At 33.2% G+C, this 23,018-nt stretch overlaps 3 protein-coding genes across 3 annotated transcripts; all 3 read right to left on the bottom strand.

The window, feature by feature from the left end:
• Positions 1-399: 399 nt before the first annotated feature.
• On the bottom strand, positions 400-2,278 carry LOC129899525 (protein PHYTOCHROME KINASE SUBSTRATE 3-like). The gene has a single exon (XM_055974525.1). The coding sequence runs from the start codon at positions 1,965-1,967 to the stop codon at positions 567-569; it is 1,401 nt and encodes a 466-aa protein (XP_055830500.1). The 5' UTR covers positions 1,968-2,278; the 3' UTR covers positions 400-566.
• A 1,052-nt stretch (positions 2,279-3,330) lies between these two features.
• LOC129900579 (probable methyltransferase PMT2) lies at positions 3,331-9,069 on the bottom strand. Its single transcript, XM_055975581.1, has 7 exons — positions 8,871-9,069; positions 7,442-8,099; positions 7,013-7,223; positions 5,942-6,230; positions 4,874-5,263; positions 4,096-4,173; positions 3,331-3,878 (listed from the first exon to the last, which is right to left on the bottom strand). Exons 2-7 carry the CDS (start codon positions 8,090-8,092, stop codon positions 3,644-3,646), a joined length of 1,854 nt encoding a protein of 617 aa, XP_055831556.1. The 5' UTR covers positions 8,093-8,099; positions 8,871-9,069; the 3' UTR covers positions 3,331-3,643.
• A 3,106-nt stretch (positions 9,070-12,175) lies between these two features.
• LOC129901092 (60S ribosomal protein L34-like) lies at positions 12,176-13,922 on the bottom strand. The gene is made up of 4 exons (XM_055976211.1): positions 13,779-13,922; positions 13,486-13,565; positions 12,527-12,636; positions 12,176-12,423 (listed from the first exon to the last, which is right to left on the bottom strand). The coding sequence occupies exons 1-4, from the start codon at positions 13,855-13,857 to the stop codon at positions 12,330-12,332; spliced, it is 363 nt and encodes a 120-aa protein (XP_055832186.1). The 5' UTR covers positions 13,858-13,922; the 3' UTR covers positions 12,176-12,329.
• Between the last annotated feature and the right edge of the window lie 9,096 nt (positions 13,923-23,018).

Genomic DNA, 23,018 nt, shown 5'->3' with positions numbered 1-23,018 from the left:
TAATTTGTCAATAGGCAATTTGGCTATCCTTGGACAAAGGTGGCTCCGCCACTACTCATCATAAGTAAGGCAAACCTGTCTAGAAAAAAGTAGCTTTATTTCCATTAGATTCTCAAATTGGATGAATACCAACTATAGTATCAAGTGAACACAAGGAAAGGAAAACATAAACAACCAAGATACCTTTTTTCTTTAGACAAGGGTGGCCTCAGGTGACAATTTTTTTTAAAAAAATATACTCTAAACTGGGCCTTTGTTGCCTCTCACTGAAAAAACTTCTTTACTTTCTTGTATTGAGGCTGCTGTGTCTTTTCTTGGCAAAAAAAGATAGTCATGATATAAAGCTTTGTTTGATAACAAGATAATTAGTAGGTGCATAGCAGTTAAGTGGAAGACAAATTAGCTAAAATAATCAAACTATTTCCTTCTCTAGAGAGACAAGAAAAATACCCATTCATTACTAAGATATTACAAAGTACAAACTCCTAAAAAATCAACCGAATCATTTATTTCAACACTCTTATTTAACATGAAAACACTGATTAATTAGGGGCTAAACATCTCGATTAACCGCGCTGGTGATGTTTTGTGTTCTCACCAGTCTTGTATACAGTTTCAACCACACTTACTGCTTTGTTGCTCTTGCAACCTAAAAGCCCGCCTGGACGGGCTTTTTGATCTTCTTTGCCGACTGCATTCTTAATGGTTTTGGTTTTTGTACAGGCTGCATTTCTTGAAATAGCATCACCACTAATGCTAATTCTCTTTTCATCATAATCTGACATAACTGAAGAGTAACCAGCAGCACTGGCTGTGATAACACTCCACTCAATACTGGCCTCACTTGGTGCATACTGAGTTGTTGGGGACATGCAGCCAGGCACATAATCTCTAGTTTGTGAGTTCATGAGTCCATATCCACAGCTAGATATATTCTCAATTTCGAATAAATCAGAGCTAGCATCACTAGCCATGTCATCGCAAACTGTACTGCTTCCGATGGTTGTAGTAGGCAGGTTTTGGGCTTTAGGAATGGCGTCCCAAGATAACATGGAGAGTTTCCTTTCTAAATTCACTGCTATGTCTCCTTTTCTCATTTTTCCGGAGCCAAACACTTCTATTGATTTTCTTTGTTCTTCGATGGTTTGATCTTGATCATTCAAGTGTTTTTTGACTACTCTCAATTTTTCATCCACAGAAGCCGTGCCAGAACTTAATGCAAAATGACCTGCTGAAGGCTTTGATCCTGTCTGGGAAAGTCCAGGTTCCGAGCTTTTATCCACACAAACTGCTTTTTTTCCCGAACAAGGTCCTGGGCAACCAAAGCTGGCGAAAAATCTCCTTCTGGTCAACTTCTTCTGGTTTGTTTGATGTCTATTTCTTTGAAGATTTTGTAACAGTGCACTTTGGCTGTTAAAACTGCTTGCTTCTGAATAAATGCTTGGAGTTCCTGTCCGGGAACTAGATTTCATGTGAGGCAGATCCACCATCCCTTTGTTCGTCTGCCCGCCATACTTCACCTTAGTTGTAGGGACAGCTCCATATTCCAGTTTCTTGTTGAAATACTTGTCAGCTCCAAATATGCTTAGTTCCCCGTCTTCCAACTTGGTTCTTTCTTGGTGTTTCTGAGTGCCAACCAAAGTCCGCTGAGGAAAAACAAATGCAATAGTAGGATCTTGAACAGGAGCAGCACCTGAGGTCTTAAACGCGAAGTTGTCTTCTTCATTCTTGAGATAAGAAGAGAAAGACTCAACGCGAAGATTGGCAAGGTTATCTTGAGTTTTATTTGAGGATGGCTTAATAGTAGATGCCTTAGTAGCTCTTACAGAAAAGGGGTTCTCAGCAGCAGGATAAGGCTCTTCATAAGAGCCTCCTAGTTTATGTAAAAAGCTCTGATCATCAGGGTTGCTGAGGTAACAAGAAAATGATGCTACGCGAACGCTGGTTACATTATTATTGGCTTCCATGGAGACAAAATGCTTCAGGTTTCCGTTGTTTGATGAAAATTTTGAAGAAAGTTTGATCCAGAAGCAGCAATTTTTGGGAGAAGCTGTATTGGTTAATATCTTTACAAGTGTTGAAAAGTTTTATGGCAAACTTTGGGACAGGAAGGGACAGAACAAAACTCACAAAAAAACAGTTTACCAACAAACAAGAGATGAAAGACAACAATGATTAGAAAGCTCATAACCTATAAAATAGGAAGGAGTTCACAGACTTATGAAAGCTATAGATCAAGATCCTTATTCAATGATTTTGAGAGAAGCTTTCTTATTCTTTTTTTCAGTTAGTTTCTTTACAAGCAGCTCTTTATAATTGGCTCTTTCTTGGAGCCTATGGGGTTGAAACTTGTATAGCTTTAAGATGGTGGATCCTACATGTTTGGAGAAGCATAATATTTGACAGTCTTGTCACTTCTTTCCAATTCTCACATGACATGTAATAGTGATTTTACAGTACCTCTGTTGTTTTTTGACTAATGATACGATCTTCCATAATAATAAGAAAATATGGATATCTATCCATGTAAAATATGTAATAAATGCTAACGGGGTCAAGGAATTGGCGGCAGAAAAAGAAGTGGCTCCAAAGAAAACTCAGAAAAACAAAAATAAAGTTACACCACTTATTCAAGTGAGCCCCAAAAGTAGGACACCAACATTCACATCATAATGAATTCTGATGCATTGAAATTCCATTTTTTTTAAACTAACAACTACTTCCATGATGTAGGTAATTCAATCATTTGGCTGCTCTTTGGTTGTATCAAGATTACAAGCTGAGTTTTTACTTTTGGCTGTTATGTTAGACATATGCCAAGTTGGCTTACAAAGTACAGCAACAAAAAATGGAAGAAAATATTGGAGCAGGTGCTTGCATCTGTATTCCTTTACTGATTGAGTTGCATCGATTTTGAACCCTCAAAAAGCCATTCAATTTTCTGCTTTTTGTTTCTGTTATCTCAAAAATCTATGTTGTTCGGACTCTTCAAGAATGTGTGTAGGATCCTCCAAAAGTAGTGCATTGCTGGTACGGATGGTTTATTTATCATCAAGTAGAGATGAATACTATATGGTAGCAGCAGAAAATTCTTTAGCCTCAAATTAGGATATTTAGGATGCGACATGGGTGTGGCAGCATTTTTGGAGAGTCCGAGCAACATAGCCTAAAATTGCATTTGGTCCATTTCTAGACTTGTCATCATATATTCAATAAATGGAAGATGAATGTGCAGAAAATTTACAATAGTCGGTAACATCAAAAGAGATTACTTGATCTTTTACCACAAAAACTCAATTTACTTGCTGAAATTACAGAAAAAATGCTGGTAAAGATATGGTACAACTGTGAATGAACTAAAGAATTAATTGCAATAATGTGAAATGAAAATCAACAAAGATAGGAAGAAAGCAGTGTAAGAAAATAAACTAGCCATAGATAACCTACTCATATTTCTGCTCTGCAACCGCCAAAAATGGAAAATGAAAAATGGTTACCATGATAATTATCAGAGTTCTCTGCTTCATTCATCAATTCTGAACTCCAGTGGTGAAAGAATATTATCTCTGGCGCCAGTGAACCAAATACTGCAGCATTGACTGCTCTGCTATTATCTGCCAAAATGCTGCCTAGACGATTCTATTCAATCTGAGACAGTTGAGTTGTTATCACCTACAACCCAATATCTTCTGACAGCAAATAGAACCTTTTCAGGGATCAAAGGACCATCCTCATGATCCACCATTTTTGTGGTCCACCTCATACCAGTCCCGATTCTTTTCACTTGGGTGAGGACATCTACATGGTCTCGCAATATGATTGCACCTTCTGGCCGAAGAATCCTATCCATCTCTAGTAGAATGTCTTCAGCATTACATCTGCATTGGCATATGGCACAGTTAGCAACTTTAACAAGATCTAACTTGAAGCACATACTGGTTAGGCGTTCCTTATTGTTATCATCACTGAAACTAATAGCAGTGACAAATACCAAGTGGATATTGACTTAAATTCTAAGAGGAAACAAAAATACATGGCAATTATCTCCCTTCTATATAGATATTTTCTATGTATGAAATAGTATATAGAACTTACTTGTCTTTGTATAAGCTGAAAACTCTATTTGCATGAATAAGGTCATATGTCCGAGGGTATGTTGAGAAGGCTTCACACCTGAATGAAAGTTGGAAAGAAGATGAAGTAAGAAACTTCAACGTCAGGAAAGAGAGTAAATTCAAATCATATGATGGGAAGAAGAGAAGGGTCAGTGCATAAATTTGCAATTTTAGCAATCACAAAACTCAAGATGTGATATAAAATCTTTATATTAAAAGTCAATTTTTTAAATACCAGTGTTATCCTATCTCAGAAAAGGAGCAATGAAATATTGATGCATTTTTCTGATACAACAAATTAAACAGTCATATAGGGACTTGGGAATCATCAACTAACTACTCAGTGGTAAAATTGAGTTGAAATTTGATGGTGTGATAATTGACTGGAGGAAAACAATGTAATCGAACACATGAGAAATGAGTTAATATGACTTCAAGAAATCCAGTTTTAGAGGACCCTGAATTTGCTCTGAAGGCCAAATTATTTCTCAGTGTTGAGATGAAAGAATAATTCGCTCAAATAGATAGGAGCAAAGTATAGGATTCATACAGCCAAACCGAACCCTTAACTGATCGAATTAAAAACATTAAGCCTAGCAAGATCTATCATATGCAATTCAGCTACAAGCCTGAATGAATTATCAAACTATTCACATGTTCGCTTTCTTCAGTTCACCATCAATAAGAGAACGAAACTATAGGCGGGAACTGGGAATGATGCTAGAATCCACTGAAAAAGATAGTTTCAGAAAGTTTACCAGTCATGATATATGCCGATCAAGCCTCGTTCATATACAACTCCAAGAGTGTCTTTCTCAGCTATCGTTGGCACAACATTCATGACCCATAACTTGGGCGATTCAAGTGATGCAGCAAAACTTCCAAGGCCAGCATTCATATCCATTATATTTCGATATCTCCCACTGTCGAGGATTTTATTAACTCTCTTGTAAGAATTCACATGCTTTTTCCATAACTTGTTGTCCTCCTTGAATGACTCAACAGATAATCCAGGGACAGATCCACTTGCTATTCTCGGAGGAACAGTATTAAGTCTATCTGGAAACGGCTTAAGTTCCCCACCAGCAACTTCGTCTGAATTAGTTGTCTCAGGATAAGGAGTTACGCATGCCTCCATCTTCTTATACCTAAAGCCCCAGAATGTTGGTTTAGTATAAAGTAAGGAAGGCAATCAACTTATATCAAATGACCAAATATATCATTAAACTCACAGAGACCACGTAAACCTCAAATTGTTGGTGGATAAATGTTAATAAAGAATTTTCTGTTTTTCATTGAACAATCATTCTCCGGAAATCTCCGTGGTTTCAACATCCTTCGCTAATTAATGCTCTAATTACTTATACAGGAACTGCAAATTATTTTTTGGCATGGAAAATTCAAACCATGCATAATATAGCCGGGCATGACATGAGTTTAAATGAAGTAACAAGGCCAGTGAGGATTCATATAGCCAACCTCAACTTGTTTGAAACTGAGGCTTTGTTGTTTTAGTTTTGAAAATTCAAAACCATAATGAGCAAGTCCATGTAGATATTCAATATGCTTGCTGGCAAGAATATAAGACGCAAAACATAGCAAGAAGCAACATTCACATATATGTATTACTAACAACAAAATCTACCACAATGCAATCAAATTACTGTACAATTCAAAGTCAACTGTGAATTAACAAAGATAACAAGAATTTTATGGCAAGACTTTATCAAACATGCATCGACTGAAGAAGACAATCTCCGTTGCTTTGGCTATTTAACAATTGGATATTTTGGTTAAATAATAGATTATCAGGTGCAAGATTTTACCAGACATTTGCTGCATTCGAGGATTCACATAGAGTTACACGAGAATCACGTTCCCCGCAGAACTCATTGTTTACTCTTTTTCTCCATATGGCAATCTCACCTTTCTCATGCTTCTTTTCCCAGCAGAGAAGTTCAGCCATTTCTTCAATCTTTCTCTGTTCCTCCTCCAGCTCTTCCTTGGGACGTTTCCACGCTTGATAATTAACCCGCCAGTTGATGGGAGGACCTGAAAGTACCCAGTAGCCCCCTGGTCTGAGCACTCGGTCTACCTCCGTCATGTACAGTCCATCTGTTAAGAAACTAGAATTTTGTTAGGAAACAAACGAACAAACCCAAGCAGCATTTGTGTACTAACTCTTATCTTATTAATGAAGTCCTTTCCTCTACCCAAACGAACTGCTGGAAGAACATCATGTAGATATGCATACTGGTGCAGACACTCCACACTGAATTTGCTCATTCTACTCGGCACCATTACCAAAATGAGAATTAAAAATGTGTGTTGATTAATAGGGAGAATATTATGGCCACAAGGCAACTTTGATTTTTCAAGATTAGTGACAATTTTTATAAAGATGATAGTAGAGGATGGAGAGAGCAGTAAACCAGTGATTTTGTTCTGCATTTCGATAACTATTGCAAGATGTAAAGATATGGCACATGTGCCTAACTCAACCAAAAATCTAGCTCGAGGAGGGTTGCCCAAGTCCATTTAGGTAGACCATAGTTCATTCCCCAACCAATGTGAGATTTTTATCCACTCTAACACCCCCTTCACGCTTAGGCCCAACTAGAGCGTAGACCGCGAGTCCAAACGGGGATGGACCTGACTCTGATACCATGTAAAGATATGGCATCTAGGCCTAACTTAACCCAAAAGCTAGCACATGAGGGAGAATTGCCTAAGTCCATATAGGCAGACCACCAGTCCATTCCCCAGCCAATATAGGACTTTTTATCCACTCCACCACAAGAGAAGGAGCTATAAATTTACGTTTGCAAGTGGGCATGCATCATAAATACAAGCTGCACATTCATAACACAAAAGTGTCAAGAACTACAGATGCTTACCATTTCCACCCCAAGGAATCAAACAACGTGAACAATGCGCCATATCAAAAGCTCTTGATGGATATGGCAATTTTATGGTTCCAAGTACACCAATAACTGCTGGAACACCTCTTTCCAAAGCAAATTGAACTTGAGCTTCATGCGAGTCTCTGGGTGCGAAGGACATGGTTAGAACATTCTTCTTGAAAAGGTATGCACCCCAACTTGCAACCTAAAATATCACAAATCATACACAAACAATCAAATTTAAAACTAGTACACAATCAAACACATCTTAGGAAAACCAAGGAATTAATGCAAAATTTTATAAAGTACCATTCACAGTCATGAACTCTTAACTAGTATGGAATTCATTCAAAAGGAGTAAAACTACTAGACAGATAAATCCATGGAAAATAGTGCAGAATACTGTAGAAAGCTTTGACTCACCCCACATCCGGTATCCAATGCAGTTCGTACTGTACCATTTTCAATCGGTATAACAGAAGCAAGTTCATCAATATATGCATCTGCCCCGTTGGGGAATTGTGTTCCACCACCTGGAAATCTAAATACATTGCCTTCATATTGGACCCAATTTTGTACTGCCTTCTCAACTGTTAAGCTCTTATGTGGTGCATTCGCGAAAGGCACATAGTCACGACTCTTTGGCCACGAAAAAGGAGTCACGTATCCTTTTGGGGCTGGAATGAGACAATGCAGCTTCTCTTCATCTGGAGGACAATGTCTCTCCCTATAGTTCATATTTTCTCGAGGGAATGTCATTGCTCGCATTTGATCATGACATGGCGTATAATCAATGTATTGCTCACCACATGGCTCAATCTCCTTGATATCTTGTTTGGGATCATCGAATGAGGTGCTTTGATTCCCATGGTGAGTTTCATACTCCAAATTGGGAAGGATACCGCAGTCCTCTGCCTTCTTTGTTATCTCAAGAGCTATGCTGTCTCCCTTCCCAAAACCGCTTCTTTGCCACACTCCAAGAACATAAAAGAAACAACAGAGTCCAGCTACGATAAGTAATGATGGTAAAGAGCTTTTACTTCTGTTATCCCCTGGATTTCCTTTTGTTGCCATGATCGACCTGAAACTCAAACTTCACATTTCAGACTACATAATTTTGAAGCAACATTGAAGCATATAAAATGACTCTCAATGAACTAACTCAAAAGGAAAGAAATCATTAATGATGTAATGCTGAGAAGCTTATTTTCGTCAATAATTTTTGTCGGGTTTAAATAGGATCTTGCCAAAATCTAGATGCTCATGTTGTGTTATTTAACCAAACAAACAGAAAATTACTCAAGTAACTTCATTCAAAAGTGACTTTCCAGTGTATGATATGGATTGCTACTACTTTCTTCTTCTCACCTTTTTCCCTTTATCCTGGACATACAACGTTTAGATGAATCAGAGAATAACACGAAAAGTGGAATTGTTTTACTTCAAAGGTAGCGCTTGAAGATCTCAACAAGAGAAAGAATCTAGACAATAATCACATCACATATAACTCAAGGTTTTAAAAACTAATAATACACAAATTGATCTCAAAAAAAAAAATTACAAGAACCAACAAGCATTTAGTAAGTCACTCAATACATGGTCATCAAACTTCAAAAATTAACACTAAAAGCCTGATGCACTAAGCATCTCGTATTCACACATAATCTTGTGCCCTATATAACACTATATATCTCTTATTAATGTGACAGTAGAGACCTAAAAGAATTTAAAACAAAAGAAATCATTAGGAAGCACAATCATTATAGTGGATCCAAGATTTAAAGATAGCAGTTCATAACCTACACAAAATAAAGTAAATAACTTTAGGTTATTTGCATAAAAGAAATCTTACTGGATATCAGAAAAACAGCAATCTTGCAGTTCGTTCGGATTAGATCAAATCATTGTTTGTGTCAAGAATGGATAAAACAATATAATGCGTTGTTGTTTATTTTGGTTAAGAGAACAATTTACACTAATTAGCACGGATTCCAATGCAGTTTGGGACATTGAACAAAACCAAATCCGATGATTTCAACGATGAAGAGTGAATGTTGTTATTTTCTGTTAACTAATTGTCCTATCGATTATTACGCTTTAAACAACAAGAAGAAACCAAATTTCCCGCGAACTAGGGATTCCTATCAAGTCTCAACCAATTAAATTAATTTTTTCAATTAATTTGTTATATCATGTTATTTACTTTATTTTGTGTGTAGGTTAACCTGATAGTATATAAATTATTTCTAGTTGATGTGTAAAGGTTAAATTCTTAGGTAAATTCAAGCACCTCCCTTACTATATACTCCTCCATTCATGCCAAAAGGAATAAAAGAATTTGGAGTGAGAGAATCAAATTGTCTATAAAAAAAAAGAATTGTATGAAATCAAATAGATTATTTGAATTTTTCAAATAAAATTTATATAGTTAAAATCTACATAAATAAACAAAGGAAATTTTTTAACTAGTCGAAGTCAAAGAAAAACGTGTCTCCTCAAATAGGAATAGAGATGAAATATTAGATTACACTAAAACCTCACTAAATTAATACTAGATAAATTAATAATTTCTTTAAGATAATATTTTTCTCTAGTCCAAGACTTGGGCCAATGGAAAAAATCACCATAAGATTATAATATATTTTCAAAACACCCCTATATAAATATGGGAAACTTACATAAATATACAATATTAAGAAAATATTTACCATTTATAGCAATAAATATTTTTTTTCAGTGAACACTTATAATACATTTATAATACAATTTTAATACATATTGCAGAGAACTATTTATAAAACATATATAATACAAGTTTTATAGATGGATAATACATTTATCACATATTTTAATAGATTTATAATACATTGTGATAGTTTTTTACTACACAAACATAATATATATTTTAAAACACTTATAATACATTTATATTGTATGCATAATTCACTTTTAATACAAGTGTAGATTTATCATAGTATTGCTATAAATGGTAATAAATAAAAAATATCGCTAAAATCGGTAATTAATTTTTAAAAAGCACTCAATCAAGTAATTTTTCCTATAAATATATGGTCCCATTAATATTATAAATTAATAATTCTTTAAAAGTACAAATATATCTAAGACAAAATAGTGAAATATGATTCTATTGGTTTTTTTTTTGTTAAAATTCAAATCTAGTTTAAGCTTATCTCTATTTTTTATCATTGCATTCAAAAGTTTCGATGTTTTTTCGAACTGCACCATAAAATCGTGAAGAGCTTTAGATGCAATAAGTGCTTTCTTACACAAACTTCATCATCAACATTGTTTTTTCCAATGATATCCACAATTTCTTCTAAGCTCTGGACCTCTGGACATGTATCATTTTCACTCGGGTAATCCAACAGGTTATTGACGTCAAAATCATTAATCATGACCTCAAGTTCATGAATGGCGTTTTTCACAAATGAGTTCATTCAAAAAATGACGTTTTTTCTTATGGATTCTAATTTCGTCTTCATGTCTTGTCTATCAAAATTAACCTTCATTGAATCTCAAAACACTGTTTAAATTAATAAATTTTAATTTATCGATTAAATAATACCTCTACAAAATAATAATATGTCATGATCCACCTATATTAATTTAGTAAGGTTTTAGTGTAATTATATGTCTAACATTCCTGGTTGAATTTTTATTACAAAACAGTAGTTCCCTGCACTTGCTTCTGGTATCTGTTATATATGGCCTGAAATTTCTTTGCTCTTTCTTGTATTTATTCATACTTTATGCAATACATAATCTAAAACTGAACTTAAAAAATCCAATCTAATGCGAGCTTATTTTGATTGGATTTGGATTATAATTTCTTCAATCGAAATCCAAATTTTGATATGCAACCCGAACGGTGACCCTACAAATTAGTATATTTCAGTTAAACTTGTCACTACATGTGAAGTTCGACAGGCATAATTGGCTGCTATTATATAAAAACAAAGACAGGCTGCCAGTGGAAGTGCATCATTTGATTTAAAAAAGTTTAGATTGCTTTCATCCAGTATAATTACGAAGGCTCATTAGTCTTTGGAGATTAATCAACAAAGTGACAAGAAACTACTACTCCAGTATTTAGATGTTTCTCAACGACCTTGAGAAATCAGTTTGTGAGAAGGTGCAAGAAGAAAACAAATTAATGCCTCTTGCTCCCCCCTATTCGAAGAGAGTTGAACTTGCTCTCAAGATCAAAGGCATTTGAGTTTGTGAGAGAGGACTTGAGCAACAAGAATCCCTACACGACCTAAAGAAAGAGCCAAAGTCGTTTCTGGGCTGGTGAGATTACACAATCTGCATTTCAAAGTCCTTCCCTTGAACAGATGTTAAACTGTACTCTCTAAATTCTCAGTTGTTTGACACAGCATATCCAACACCATGGGTGAAGCCCAAGAGAAAGCATAGAGATGCTGGAAGGAGTGAAGCATTTCACCACAAAATCCACGGGGAAGAACTAGGTCTTCTGGATATCATGATGGTAGCAATACCATTTGCTTAGAGCTCAAGAAGAGATCCTTGCCCTGAAGATTCTGGACAGAGAAGAGAATCCACTGGGTGACTTTACTAAAGCAAAGGTGAACAAGAAATTAAGTGACATAAAAAACCTCCATGTCTCTATTCATGGCTCTAATGGCATACTGTAACAAGTTTACACCTTACATATTTGGATTGGGCATTACAAATTTGTATAAAGACACATCACAATAGCCACATATGGTGGAACCTTTATATTTACATTAATGGCTCCAAACTTTCTACCCTTATAAAGTGCTGTACCAGCAAGCTAAAACTTTATCCCAAATTCAACAAAAGAAATGGATTTACTTATGTCTCTGTTACAAGCAATGCGTGTATAGTTATCCTTTTAAAAACAGTCCAGTATGTGAATATAGTGATCCGAGTTGCAGCTTCATGAGTAACAAAATAACAAACATGACAGACCTCTATCAATCAATGATTGAGGACCGACCACAAGCATTTTAGTCAACCCTCACATCTTAATTGCTAGTAAGCCCATTTCGTTCACCAGGCAATGAGTTTCTCATATTAATGATCCAACTAGCTAGATGAAACCACTGCAATATAACAGGTAAATTAAGACTAGATTAACAACTCAAACTAATATAGAATGACAATGGAGTTGAAATATAATAAACTAAAGCAAAAAGATCCTTAAATTGTTGTAGCAATCAGGTCAATCTGTAGCACACAACTAGTAAACACTTGAATGTCAAAATTTCACCAAAACATAAAAAGGAAATTCCTCTAAACTCTCTGCTTAGCTCTTCGCTGCCAATTTTTCTTTGGCTTTTTGGATCTTCAAAACCTTCTTAACAATTTTTTGCTCTTCCACCAAGAAAGCTCGGACAATCCTGCAAACCAAGCATTACTCAATTATTAAAGTTTAGCACAAAAGAAAAAGAATGAGACATATAACATATATGGACAAGCCAACAAGCATTTAAGAGAACAAACCTCTCCCTCACTGCTCCGCCAGACAATACTCCACCATAGGCACGGTTTACAGTCCTCCTGTTCCTAGACAACCTGGACCTCTTATACTCAGCTGGTCTCAGGTGAGGAATCTGCAAGACAGCAAAGCTTAAAGATAAAAACATTGCTCCAAATGCTTAAATAATTAACTACCGAAGATTTTTAAACAACGACAACAAGGACGGAGGGTACTAGATCCCCCAGCAGTGCTGAAGAGTGTTTAAGGCAATACCTAACATCACGTACAACGATTCACGGAAAGAAGCAAGAAGAAAAGCCAAAGTTGGCACTAGTCAAGTGATAAATATCAAATATTAAAGTTCTGCTGATGGATCTAGTACCCATCTCCATTAGACGAATTAGAAATACATAATGACACCATATTTCTACTCAAATCTGGTAGTGGCACGATTTAAAGGAGCTAAAAGCTATCTCATTTTAGGGGCATAACAACGATGGAATTGAGCAACTAAGACTCAACTATCTTTATAGTGGAAAAAATGAAAAAATGAAATTCAACATTCATGCTCATACTAAAACATAAGAGATGCTTTAGCTTCGGTCTGAGATGGAAAAGGTCCAAAGAAATTAAACAATTACCGTTAAAGGTGAAAAATAACAAATTGAATACAAGTAGCAAACCAAAATCTACTCTTGCAAAATGCAGTTGATAAATCCACAGTGAAATTTAAGTCAACAAAATCCGATCAAGTAGATGATACATCAGAATCAACAACAATTTCTAACCCAAAGTGTAAAATGAAGCTCCTTTAGGAAAAGGTGACCTAATGACAAGACAAAAAACGTGTGGTGAACAAAATGCAGCAGAATGCTTAGTGCAAAGCACAGCCTTAGTTATGATCTAAATAACAAATATTAAGCTCGGGCAATTGAATCACGAAATGCAAAAGGAAGAATATATGAAAGAAAGATTGCATTACCCCCTGAATCCTCTTTCCAGTGACAGGGCACTTGGGACCATTAGCCCTCTTCTTAGTAGTCTGATACACCAACTTCCCACCTGTAATCCAATCAATCAAACATTAAATCAAATACGACTCAATCCAAAAAAGCAGACATCTCTATCGATCGTCTACATTCATTCTGCTCTATTCAGGCCATATCATAACAATACTAATGTATACTTAAAATTGAATGAATAAGCACAAATCAAACTAAAAGAACTACGTAATGAACAATTTAAAGTTGAAAGAAAAGTTATGGTTATCTGTACCAGGAGTTTTGACGACGCGGTGCTGGTTGGATTTGGTGGCATAGCTATGGCGCTTCCGGTAAGTGAGTCTCTGCACCATCTTTGGAACCCCTCTCTCTCTCTCTCTCTCTCTCTCGAGGCTCGGACGGAAGAGGAAGTGTTGTTTTTGAGATAGCAAACTTAAAAACCCTGCTCGGGAATTTGCCCTAGATCTGACGGCTATTAACAAATAAATTTGGACGGTTTTGATTGATAGAGGTTTGGACCTATTTTTTCCTTTTGGGCTGAAATCCAATCCAACCCAACTAGTTGTTTGGGCTGGTATTTCATGGGTGTTATCACAATTTCTTACATATGTAGCCTATTTGGACTGACTTATTTTTAAACAGCTTATAAGTTAAAAACTGTTTATAAGTTAAAATTACTTATAAGTTGAAAATTGCTTATAAGTTAAAGAAAAAAAAAAGTAGGTGCAGGTCAACTTTTTTTTTGATTTATAAGTTGTTTTCAACTTATAAACTGCTTAAAATAAGTTCATCCAAATAAACTCAACCATTTATTGGAGCTTATTTTAAGCACAAAATGACTTTAAGTTGGTCAGTCAAACACTCAAAAAAAAAATTGAAAACAGCTTATAAGCACCTTATAAGTCAATCCAAACGGCCTCATGACCTAACTCCATATTATCATGTGTATAAAGAAGAGAAAAGTTATTCTACTTCTTTTAATCGAATTAAGAGTGGTAAGATTCCAAAATCATATAGTATAGGCTGATTTTCTGCACTTTTATTTTATCAGTGTATTATATAAAAATAAAAGAATTAAAAAATGGACTAACAATGGTAGCAGAGAAATTGAGATAACATAATAAGAAGTCGTTTGGTACGTAAAATGAGATGAGATATTTAAGAGTAAGTCTAATATAAAATTTATATTGTCCATTCAGATGTAGCATAACTTTTATCACATGCTTAATCATGAAATTTGATCGCATACTTAACTATGGATGTCCACTTTATTTTATCTAGTTTGGAATTATTTACCTCATCTCCCAAATGAGATAAATTATTCCAAATTTAATTTCAAAAAAATAATCTCAGCATAATTTAATCCACGTATCAAAGGACCATATAAGTTTATTTTTACCATTGAGTTATCTTTGATATTCTTCCCAGAAGTCTCTTATAAACAGGGATCTTAATTGAGTTGCTTAAACTTCATGAATGTCTTGTGTTCTAATTTTTTTTTTTTTTTATAAACCTCTCTTTAAGAAAGTCGGCCCCAAAATGGACACTTTTTGGACATCATTTATCAAAAGGATTCCCTCTAAAAATATAGATCAAAACGTACACTTCGCCCACAAATGAGCGAACAGTCCTTACCACAATTAACTTCGTTAATTTTACTACAAACCAGGCTTTGCCCATAAAGTTTTAAAACACAAATATTTTCTTGTTAGCTTTTTACATAAAGAAATATATATTTTTACCAAATTTTAAGTGTATTATCACGTCTATTTGATACATAAATTTTTGAGCTTATTATAATAAATATCATTCTTATTCACTTTAAACAGTATTGTAAAATAAAAACATCGAGGACTTCGGGAGTATTATTGTTAAACAAGTGTGCTTCTCGATCAGTTTTTTGGCCACCAAGGCCAGTTGATTTTGCATGCCTCAGAGATAATGATTCAATTCGGATTTGATGTATTATTTATAGAATATCTTACCCGACTTAAGATATTTTGGATTTTTGGGATTCCATAGTTGCAGTCCAAAATGAATCATTATCTCTAAAACATGCAAAATCAACTGGCTTGGAGTCCAAAAACATGATCGAGAAGCACACTTGTTTAACACTTTGTTTGGATGATTGTTACATATTGGTTTATAATGTATTGTATTGTATTATTTTAATAAATACAGTATTTGGATAGATTGTATCGTACTCTGTTATTAAATAATGTCACTCATTCATGATTCAAATGATAAAACTTACAAGAAAAGTAGGATACGGGTTGAGTTAGTATGAAAAGATAGGTAAAAGATGAAATATAATTATTAAATAATAAATAAAGACAAAATGGAAAGAAAATATTAAGGCAACGACATGAACACACAAAATCGGTTGTTACATAAAATGAGTCTTTTCGTCATTATCTAACGATTGATTTAAACAGTACGATACAATAGAATTAAAGTAACAATTAAAACAAATATTATATTTAAACTAATAATACAATACAATATAACGATAACAACCATCCAAATAAGGTGCAAGAGTCCTTGATTTTTTTTACTTTACAATAATCTTTGTAATACTTTTGCAGTTACAAACATTCGGTTCAATTGAATATACAGACCTTCTGAATTGTTGAGACATGACTATATCAATTTTCAAAGATCAAAATATAAAGTAATAAAAAATATAAAAATGAATGAGAAAAAGTGAAGTGAATAACCCCAAATTTATTGTTGAAAAAAGAGAGATAGCTTCACATGAGAAGCTAATAAAAAGAATTGTAGCTTGTTTGAGTGAACTATCTTTAAAATTTTTGTAATGTATTTTGGTGAACCGACGGATTTCACTTCGTTTGGCACAGTTCGTCCATAAATGGACAAAGTGTTCATTTTGATCTGTGTTTTTAGAGAGAGTTCCTTTTAATATGTGCTTGTTCCCTATTAGTTGTCATATATACTAAAAATAGTTGTCAATCTAAAAAATCAACAAAAAATTAATTATATTTTTCCAACTTTAGCCTTAGCATTAATTATTTTAGATTTAAAAGCCACACAAATAAATAAAGATTAAAGAATAAATAAGAGGTATATTAATCAAATAATACTCTTAATTAATATTTTTCTTAAAAAATGTGTAAAATCTTATCATGCAACTAAAATAGAATGGAGGGAGTAAATCCAAAAAAAAATGTTTGTTTTGGAACTTGCAATAATCCTCAAAAGCACAGCCACAACCAATTTTAATATTGTAATACTACTCTCTTTGTTTTATATTAATTAATTTTTTAAGGAATTTTTTATTATTTAAAATAATTGAATTATTTAAAGTTTACGATGGATGTTTAATTTTTTTTTTATATTTATCTTTTCATTTATTGAAGTTTTATATTTTTTAAGAGATAAATCATATTACTTACAAAGTTATACTCCAATTAAAGGACTACTTGTATTTATAATTTCACATTTAATCATCTTTATGAGGTTGATTAAACAAAAGAATAATATAAAAACATATAATTCAAATTTTATCCTTAAATTATTTTTTTTAATATATGTGCATTACCTTAAAAATTGAGTTAATGTGGAATAGAGGAAGTGTATGAGATGTAACTTGTGTGCAAACTTTTAAGAAAATCTTTGATATTTGACAAAGATGGGAAAATGATGTGACAAACATTTTTTGTGTACCCAAATTAAAATCTTTTCCGAACAGTATGTAGGTAGGTGCTACCGTCGGTTTTAATGAATGACAAGTAATTGAAAAAAGTGACTATAGCATCAGTACCTTATGCCGAAGGGGTCATTCGAACCCTCTTCGAGGGAAAATTGTATTATTTATATATGGTTAAAATATTTTTATATATATATAAAGTAGATGTCGAACCCCCTTCGACTAGCTCGTGCGTCTAGTTATTTAGATTTTGAACCCCCTTATTTAAAATCCTGAGTCCGCCACTGTATAGCATAATACTAAAATCGTAAGTTACTAGATCGAGCTAATGTTTAGAAGCAACAGCACTTTTCGATTAAACCTTATTAGTTCAATTAACACAAAAAAAATTACTGTGAAAATATTGAACGTTTATTTGATTTAAGAAGAACGTACTATATCACTTTTTTCAATGATATAGTGAAAATTGTTCAACGATTATAATTTTTTTCCTGATGAAAAGGAGTCAAGAATGTTGGACTATAATCTAATTTGTTAATATGTATCATTCTTTACGAATCAGGAGAAAAAAGTTTTATTACATAACATTTGTCATTTTTTTTTTTTTTAAGTATCATATGTAAGTATTTGTTGTAATTATTTTGTATACAAATTCTCTAGTAGGGATGGCAATGGAACTGGACGGGTTGAGCTTAACTCGTAAATAAATTTTTTATATCGTTTAACCCTGCTTTACATAATAATTTTTTTTCATTTTCAATCTCCTCGTCCCGGACAAATCCATTTCGCATAATTTTTTATGTTTTTTATTTTTTAATTGAGTTTAATATGAAAATAAAATTCATGTTTTTTTTCATTTTTTGCTAATTAATATCTCAACAACTAATTAATTGTTTCTAGTTAATATTTCAACAATTATTTTTTGATGGCTAATTAACTCTAATTAACATTTGTCTAGTTTAATTTGTTTAAAAAAAATTAAAATTAAAGTCAAAGTTTGATATATAAAAAATTTATATCTTTAATTTTCAAGAATCAAAAAAATTAATTTTCTTCGAATTTTTATTTGATATCTTAAATCCGTATAAATTCATTATTCATCCCGCCCCACATTAATTTTAATGATAATTATTTTAACCCACCCGCCTTATTGCCATCACTATCCTCTAGAACTATCGAACTCACTAGAGACCATGTCAAAATTGACATTCTTAATTGTCATGCATTTAAGCAGAAATTGGGTCGAATAAATAAGGTGGCAGAGGTTTAACTTATTATTAACCATCCCCAAAAGCAATTAAATGCCTATTAACATAAGTCAACACTTGGCATTTTCGCATTCGCACTAATCATTTGTCGGTTGTTCGTCCACGTGGCACCAGATCACATAGATCACACAGTTTATGCTCTGCCACGTGTCCGACTGACTGAAGTTGAAATTGGGCCTAGTTTAAATTCTTCTCGATTTGGAGCCATAGGGAAGTGGACCCAAGGCCCATCTCACAGCTCTTATCTCCTTTGCTTTGGGTTTCTGATTGGTGGGCTCCAAGTGCAGCAAATACCTACCAAACACAATCATTTCTTAATGGGAAATTTATATAAATGTACTACATTAAGAAAATATTTATTATTTATAACAATAATATATTTTTTAATAAACACTTATAATACAATTTTAATACATATTAGCAAAAATAATTTATAAAATTCATATAATACAAGTTTTATTCATGGATACTTTATTTATCACATACTTTAATACACTTATAATACATTGTGTCAATTTCTTACCAAACAAGTATAATATATTTTAAAACACTTATAATACATTTATATTGCATGCATAATTCACTTTTAATACATAGTAGATATATCATAATATTGCTATATATTTTTATAAATGATAATAAATAAAAAACATCACTAAAATCAATAATTATTTATTAAAAAATATTTTTTCTAGTAATTTTTCTTTTCTTAATTGCTCAAATAGTAAGCACGCGGTTTGGTAATATTGGGCCCATTGGGCTATTTGTGTGGGCCTAGAAATTCGTTGACTTTTGAGCTACAACTCAAGAATTTCCATGGGTTGACTTCTTAAGAAGTAGTAGTGTTTAACTTTTGATTGTTTAAGAAAAATAGTGAAGTAATGTGTTTGTGAAATTTTTACACTAAAGTTTGACGATCCGTTAGGATTTACGACAAGGAAGGTTTAGCCTATCAATTTGAAATCCGTTAAGTAAGATATATGACCAAATTCTAATTGTTCATCATGATTTGGTCAAAAATTCAGAAAATTAATAACATACTTTTACACATTAGGATTTTGTAATCTAATATTGATCGCGATTTTTTAAATTTTTTTTGCAAAACTTATCAAATGAGAGTAAGAAGTAAATTGTGGCATTGAAAGACAATATATAGTTGTGCAAAATCTTTCATCTTTAACTATAGTGAACTTGCACTCAATAATCAACTTTGATATGTACAAGTGCGAGCTCACTATAGATTAGAGCTGTCAAAATGGGCTTGACCTGTGAGGTCGGTCCAACCCAACCCTTGAATTAAGTGGTATTGAGCTAAATTTTTACAGTCTATTTAGGAACGAGACTTTTTAGCCCAACTTCATCTGGCCCGCCAGCCTCATGAGCTCAACCCGCGAACCTCAGAGGCCCGCCCGTGGGTCATGAATTTTATAAATATTTATTATATATATTTTAAATAGTGTTTTATTTTGTCAAATCTTCAGCAACTATGCAATTGAGTTATTATAACTATGAATCTTTGACTTCTTTTACTTTTGTGTTTATGCCTAATTTTTCGTTTCTTCTTTATTGTCTAGTTTATAAAAAATGATCATGTAATGTATGTTGTTATGATAAACCTTATGATTGTTGATTGTTCTATCTTGCATGTTCTATTGTTTTGTAAGTATTCTACTAAAGTGTGTGGAACTCATGGACATGTGAATTTTTGACATATTAGTGTTGTGTTGATCAATGCTCGATAGTCTTTCTATGAGACCAATATTGTCCATCTTTTGATTGAAGGGCCAACCCATCCCAACCCGCAATCCGATTAGGGCTGGGTTAGACTGTTATTTTATAGGCTCTTTAGTTAAAAAGGTCAGTCCGTCTTAACCCATTTAATGCGCTAATTCTTTAGATTTGAATTGAATTAGATTGGACCAACCTATTTTGAGAGCTCCACTATAGACTATAGAGCCATTAGGAAGCTTACTCTATGAGACAATGACACTATGAGCAAAGATGAGGGATAAGGTGCAGATGTATACATTATCTTTGATTTTCAATCACATGTATATGCAATTTAAAACTTATATTAGTTTTACTAAATCTATAAAATCTCTGTCACCCAATAGTAATGACATCTCATACTCATTGACTTAAATTATTTTCTTTGCGTTTGGATTATATATAGTTTACTCCGTCAAACATTTTGGCCAGGTGATAGTTTCTTTGTCTTGTCATAAAATTCGAAATCGTTTGATCGATCCAATTACGTACTAGATCGAAACAGTAATCTTACGAAGACTTAATCTAGTTACTTTAATTAGTAAAACATTTATTTAAAATGGTATAGACACTTATTGTGTCATGCATGATATACATGATATCTGTGTAATTAATTAGTAAAAATCGATTCTTTTTTGTTTTTGGTTTTCAATTTCAAATCAATTCGAACTTCTCCTTTTCATCATCAATATTATTTTTTGTGCCTCAATTCATTACGTTTTCTCGAGACTTTTTTTGAGAAGACATCAGCCAGGAAAGGACATCATATGCACGCATGCATTTTTAAAAAAATTATTTGGCTGAACCTTCAAACTATAGAACCTTTTAGAATAAAATTTGTCGAATCAGTAGTGAGTTTTTATTTTTCAGTTATTTGACTCAATTAAATTATGTTTATCACCAAGGGTATAGTGTGATCTCGACCATCACCTTTGACCAGCAGTATAGAATTTGAGAATTTTTTGACACCTATATAGAACAATATGTAATTTTCATAGCCAATCTGCTATCGTCGGAAAAATGAACAGTAACATGCTGAATTAGTAATCAAATTACGAACTGATGGAGAATTTTTTTGATACTTTCTTTATCTTATAATTAATTTAAGTGTTTGTATACATGTTTCGTGTTTATACTGGAGATTATAATCCCCATTCCATAAGCTAATGTCATGATTTGGTTCTTTCCTCCGTTCAAGTCAAATCTTAATTTGAAAAAAGACACATAATTTGGTAAAATACAGCCAAAACGAGTTCCTAAAGGAAACTTTCAATTCACACTTGAAAAAGTATGTATCGTTAACTCTTGTATTAAAGTTAGTAAACTAGAAACGTTTAAGATGAAAATAGAGAATCAGTATTCGAGTCAACAGAGTTCACTATGTGTCATTAAAGAAATAACGATGCTTGAAAATAATTTTTCAGATCATATTTAAAATGTAGGGGTTTTTTGCCTGTGATAAAGACAAAATTAGATTTGGTGTCTAATTTAAATGTGAAAGCACTAGATATAAAATTGAATGACATTCTTAGACCCACAAAATTCTTGAAGTATATTTTGATCGTTAAGTTTCTCTTTTACTAGTATATGATATAATATGAGTAATATAAAACTACCAAATTAAATATATATACTTGTTCAAAAGAATTGTGTTCTCTTATGAAAAACTGTCACTTAAAATGTTGTGATCTTTCATGAAAATATATGTCTACTAAAATATAATTATCTGTATAAACATGAATATTGGTGAAAAAATATTTGTCATGTTTTGTGTTATAAATGAGCATTTGGTTCATATACTCTTATTGGACCCGATCATACTATGTTCATGGGTAATTCTGCAACAATCAAAATATAAGGTTATGGAAAGATCCTCTTGGAAAGGACTTCTAACAAGGTTTAGAGTTGTTACAGTCTCATTATACTGAAAAGGTACTTACACAAGTACAAAAATTTGAATTTTAGTACTTCTAAGACTCCAATAGATGTGAGCTTTGCACTTCAAAAGAATGAAGGTAAAATTGATTCACAATTGGATTATGCAGGAGTGTTTAGAAGTATGATGTATATCATGAATTGTACGTGATCAGATATAGCATATTCTATTATTTAACTGAGTCGGTTCACGAGCAATTCCAATAAACTCAAATAAACTCATTGGATGACAATGAAAAGAGTGTTGGTGTAGTTAAAACATACTTAAAACTATATTTTGTATTATAACAAATATTCAGTAGTACTGAAAGGATATAGTAATGCAAATTGGATCACTGAGTCAAATGAAGTAAAATCCACGAGTGGATATGTATTTACTCTTGGTGGAGGAGCAGTTTCTTGAAAATCTTCCAAACAGACATGTATCGCTCGCTCTACAATAAAATTTGAGCTTATCTCTCTAAATAAGGCCGGTGAAGAAACTCAGTGGCTCCGAAATTTCTTGGAAGATATTCTTTTTTGGCCCAAGTCTTTGGCACTAGTATGCATGCACTATGATAGTCAAATTGCAATATGTAGGGCAGGGAGCATGATATATAACAAAAAATCTTATCAAATACGATGAAGACACAATACCGTTAGACAACTACTCTCTAGTGGAATTATCACAATTGTCTATGTAAAATCAAAGGATAATATGTCGAATCCACTTACAAAAGGTCTAACTAGAGAGGGAGTTGAGAGATCATCAAATGGAATGAGACTATGGCCGAAGACAAATCATCGTGGTGGTAACTCTACCTAGAAGACTGGAGATCCCAAAATCCAGGTTCAAGGAGATCAAACAAAGTCATTGATGACGATTCAACATTGTCAA

This window comes from Solanum dulcamara, chromosome 8 (genome assembly GCF_947179165.1).
Source record: "Solanum dulcamara chromosome 8, daSolDulc1.2, whole genome shotgun sequence".
Classification (NCBI taxonomy): domain Eukaryota; kingdom Viridiplantae; phylum Streptophyta; class Magnoliopsida; order Solanales; family Solanaceae; genus Solanum; species Solanum dulcamara.
The sequence above is the reverse complement of the archived record's forward strand: the minus strand, read 5'-3'. Positions and strand labels throughout refer to the sequence as shown.

Excerpts from the sequence above, each read along its gene's own strand:
- LOC129899525 (XM_055974525.1), bottom strand. The coding sequence starts at position 1,967 with ATGGAAGCCAATAATAATGTAACCAGCGTTCGCGTAGCATCATTTTCT.
- LOC129900579 (XM_055975581.1), bottom strand. The coding sequence starts at position 8,092 with ATGGCAACAAAAGGAAATCCAGGGGATAACAGAAGTAAAAGCTCTTTA. Across the intron at positions 6,231-7,012 it reads GATTCCTTGGGGTGGAAATG|ATGGACTGTACATGACGGAG; the intron begins GTAAGCATCTGT and ends GTTTCTTAACAG. Across the intron at positions 5,264-5,941 it reads TCGAATGCAGCAAATGTCTG|GTATAAGAAGATGGAGGCAT; the intron begins GTAAAATCTTGC and ends CTGGGGCTTTAG.
- LOC129901092 (XM_055976211.1), bottom strand. The coding sequence starts at position 13,857 with ATGGTGCAGAGACTCACTTACCGGAAGCGCCATAGCTATGCCACCAAA. Across the intron at positions 13,566-13,778 it reads CCGCGTCGTCAAAACTCCTG|GTGGGAAGTTGGTGTATCAG; the intron begins GTACAGATAACC and ends ATTGGATTACAG. Across the intron at positions 12,637-13,485 it reads CTGGAAAGAGGATTCAGGGG|ATTCCTCACCTGAGACCAGC; the intron begins GTAATGCAATCT and ends GCTGTCTTGCAG.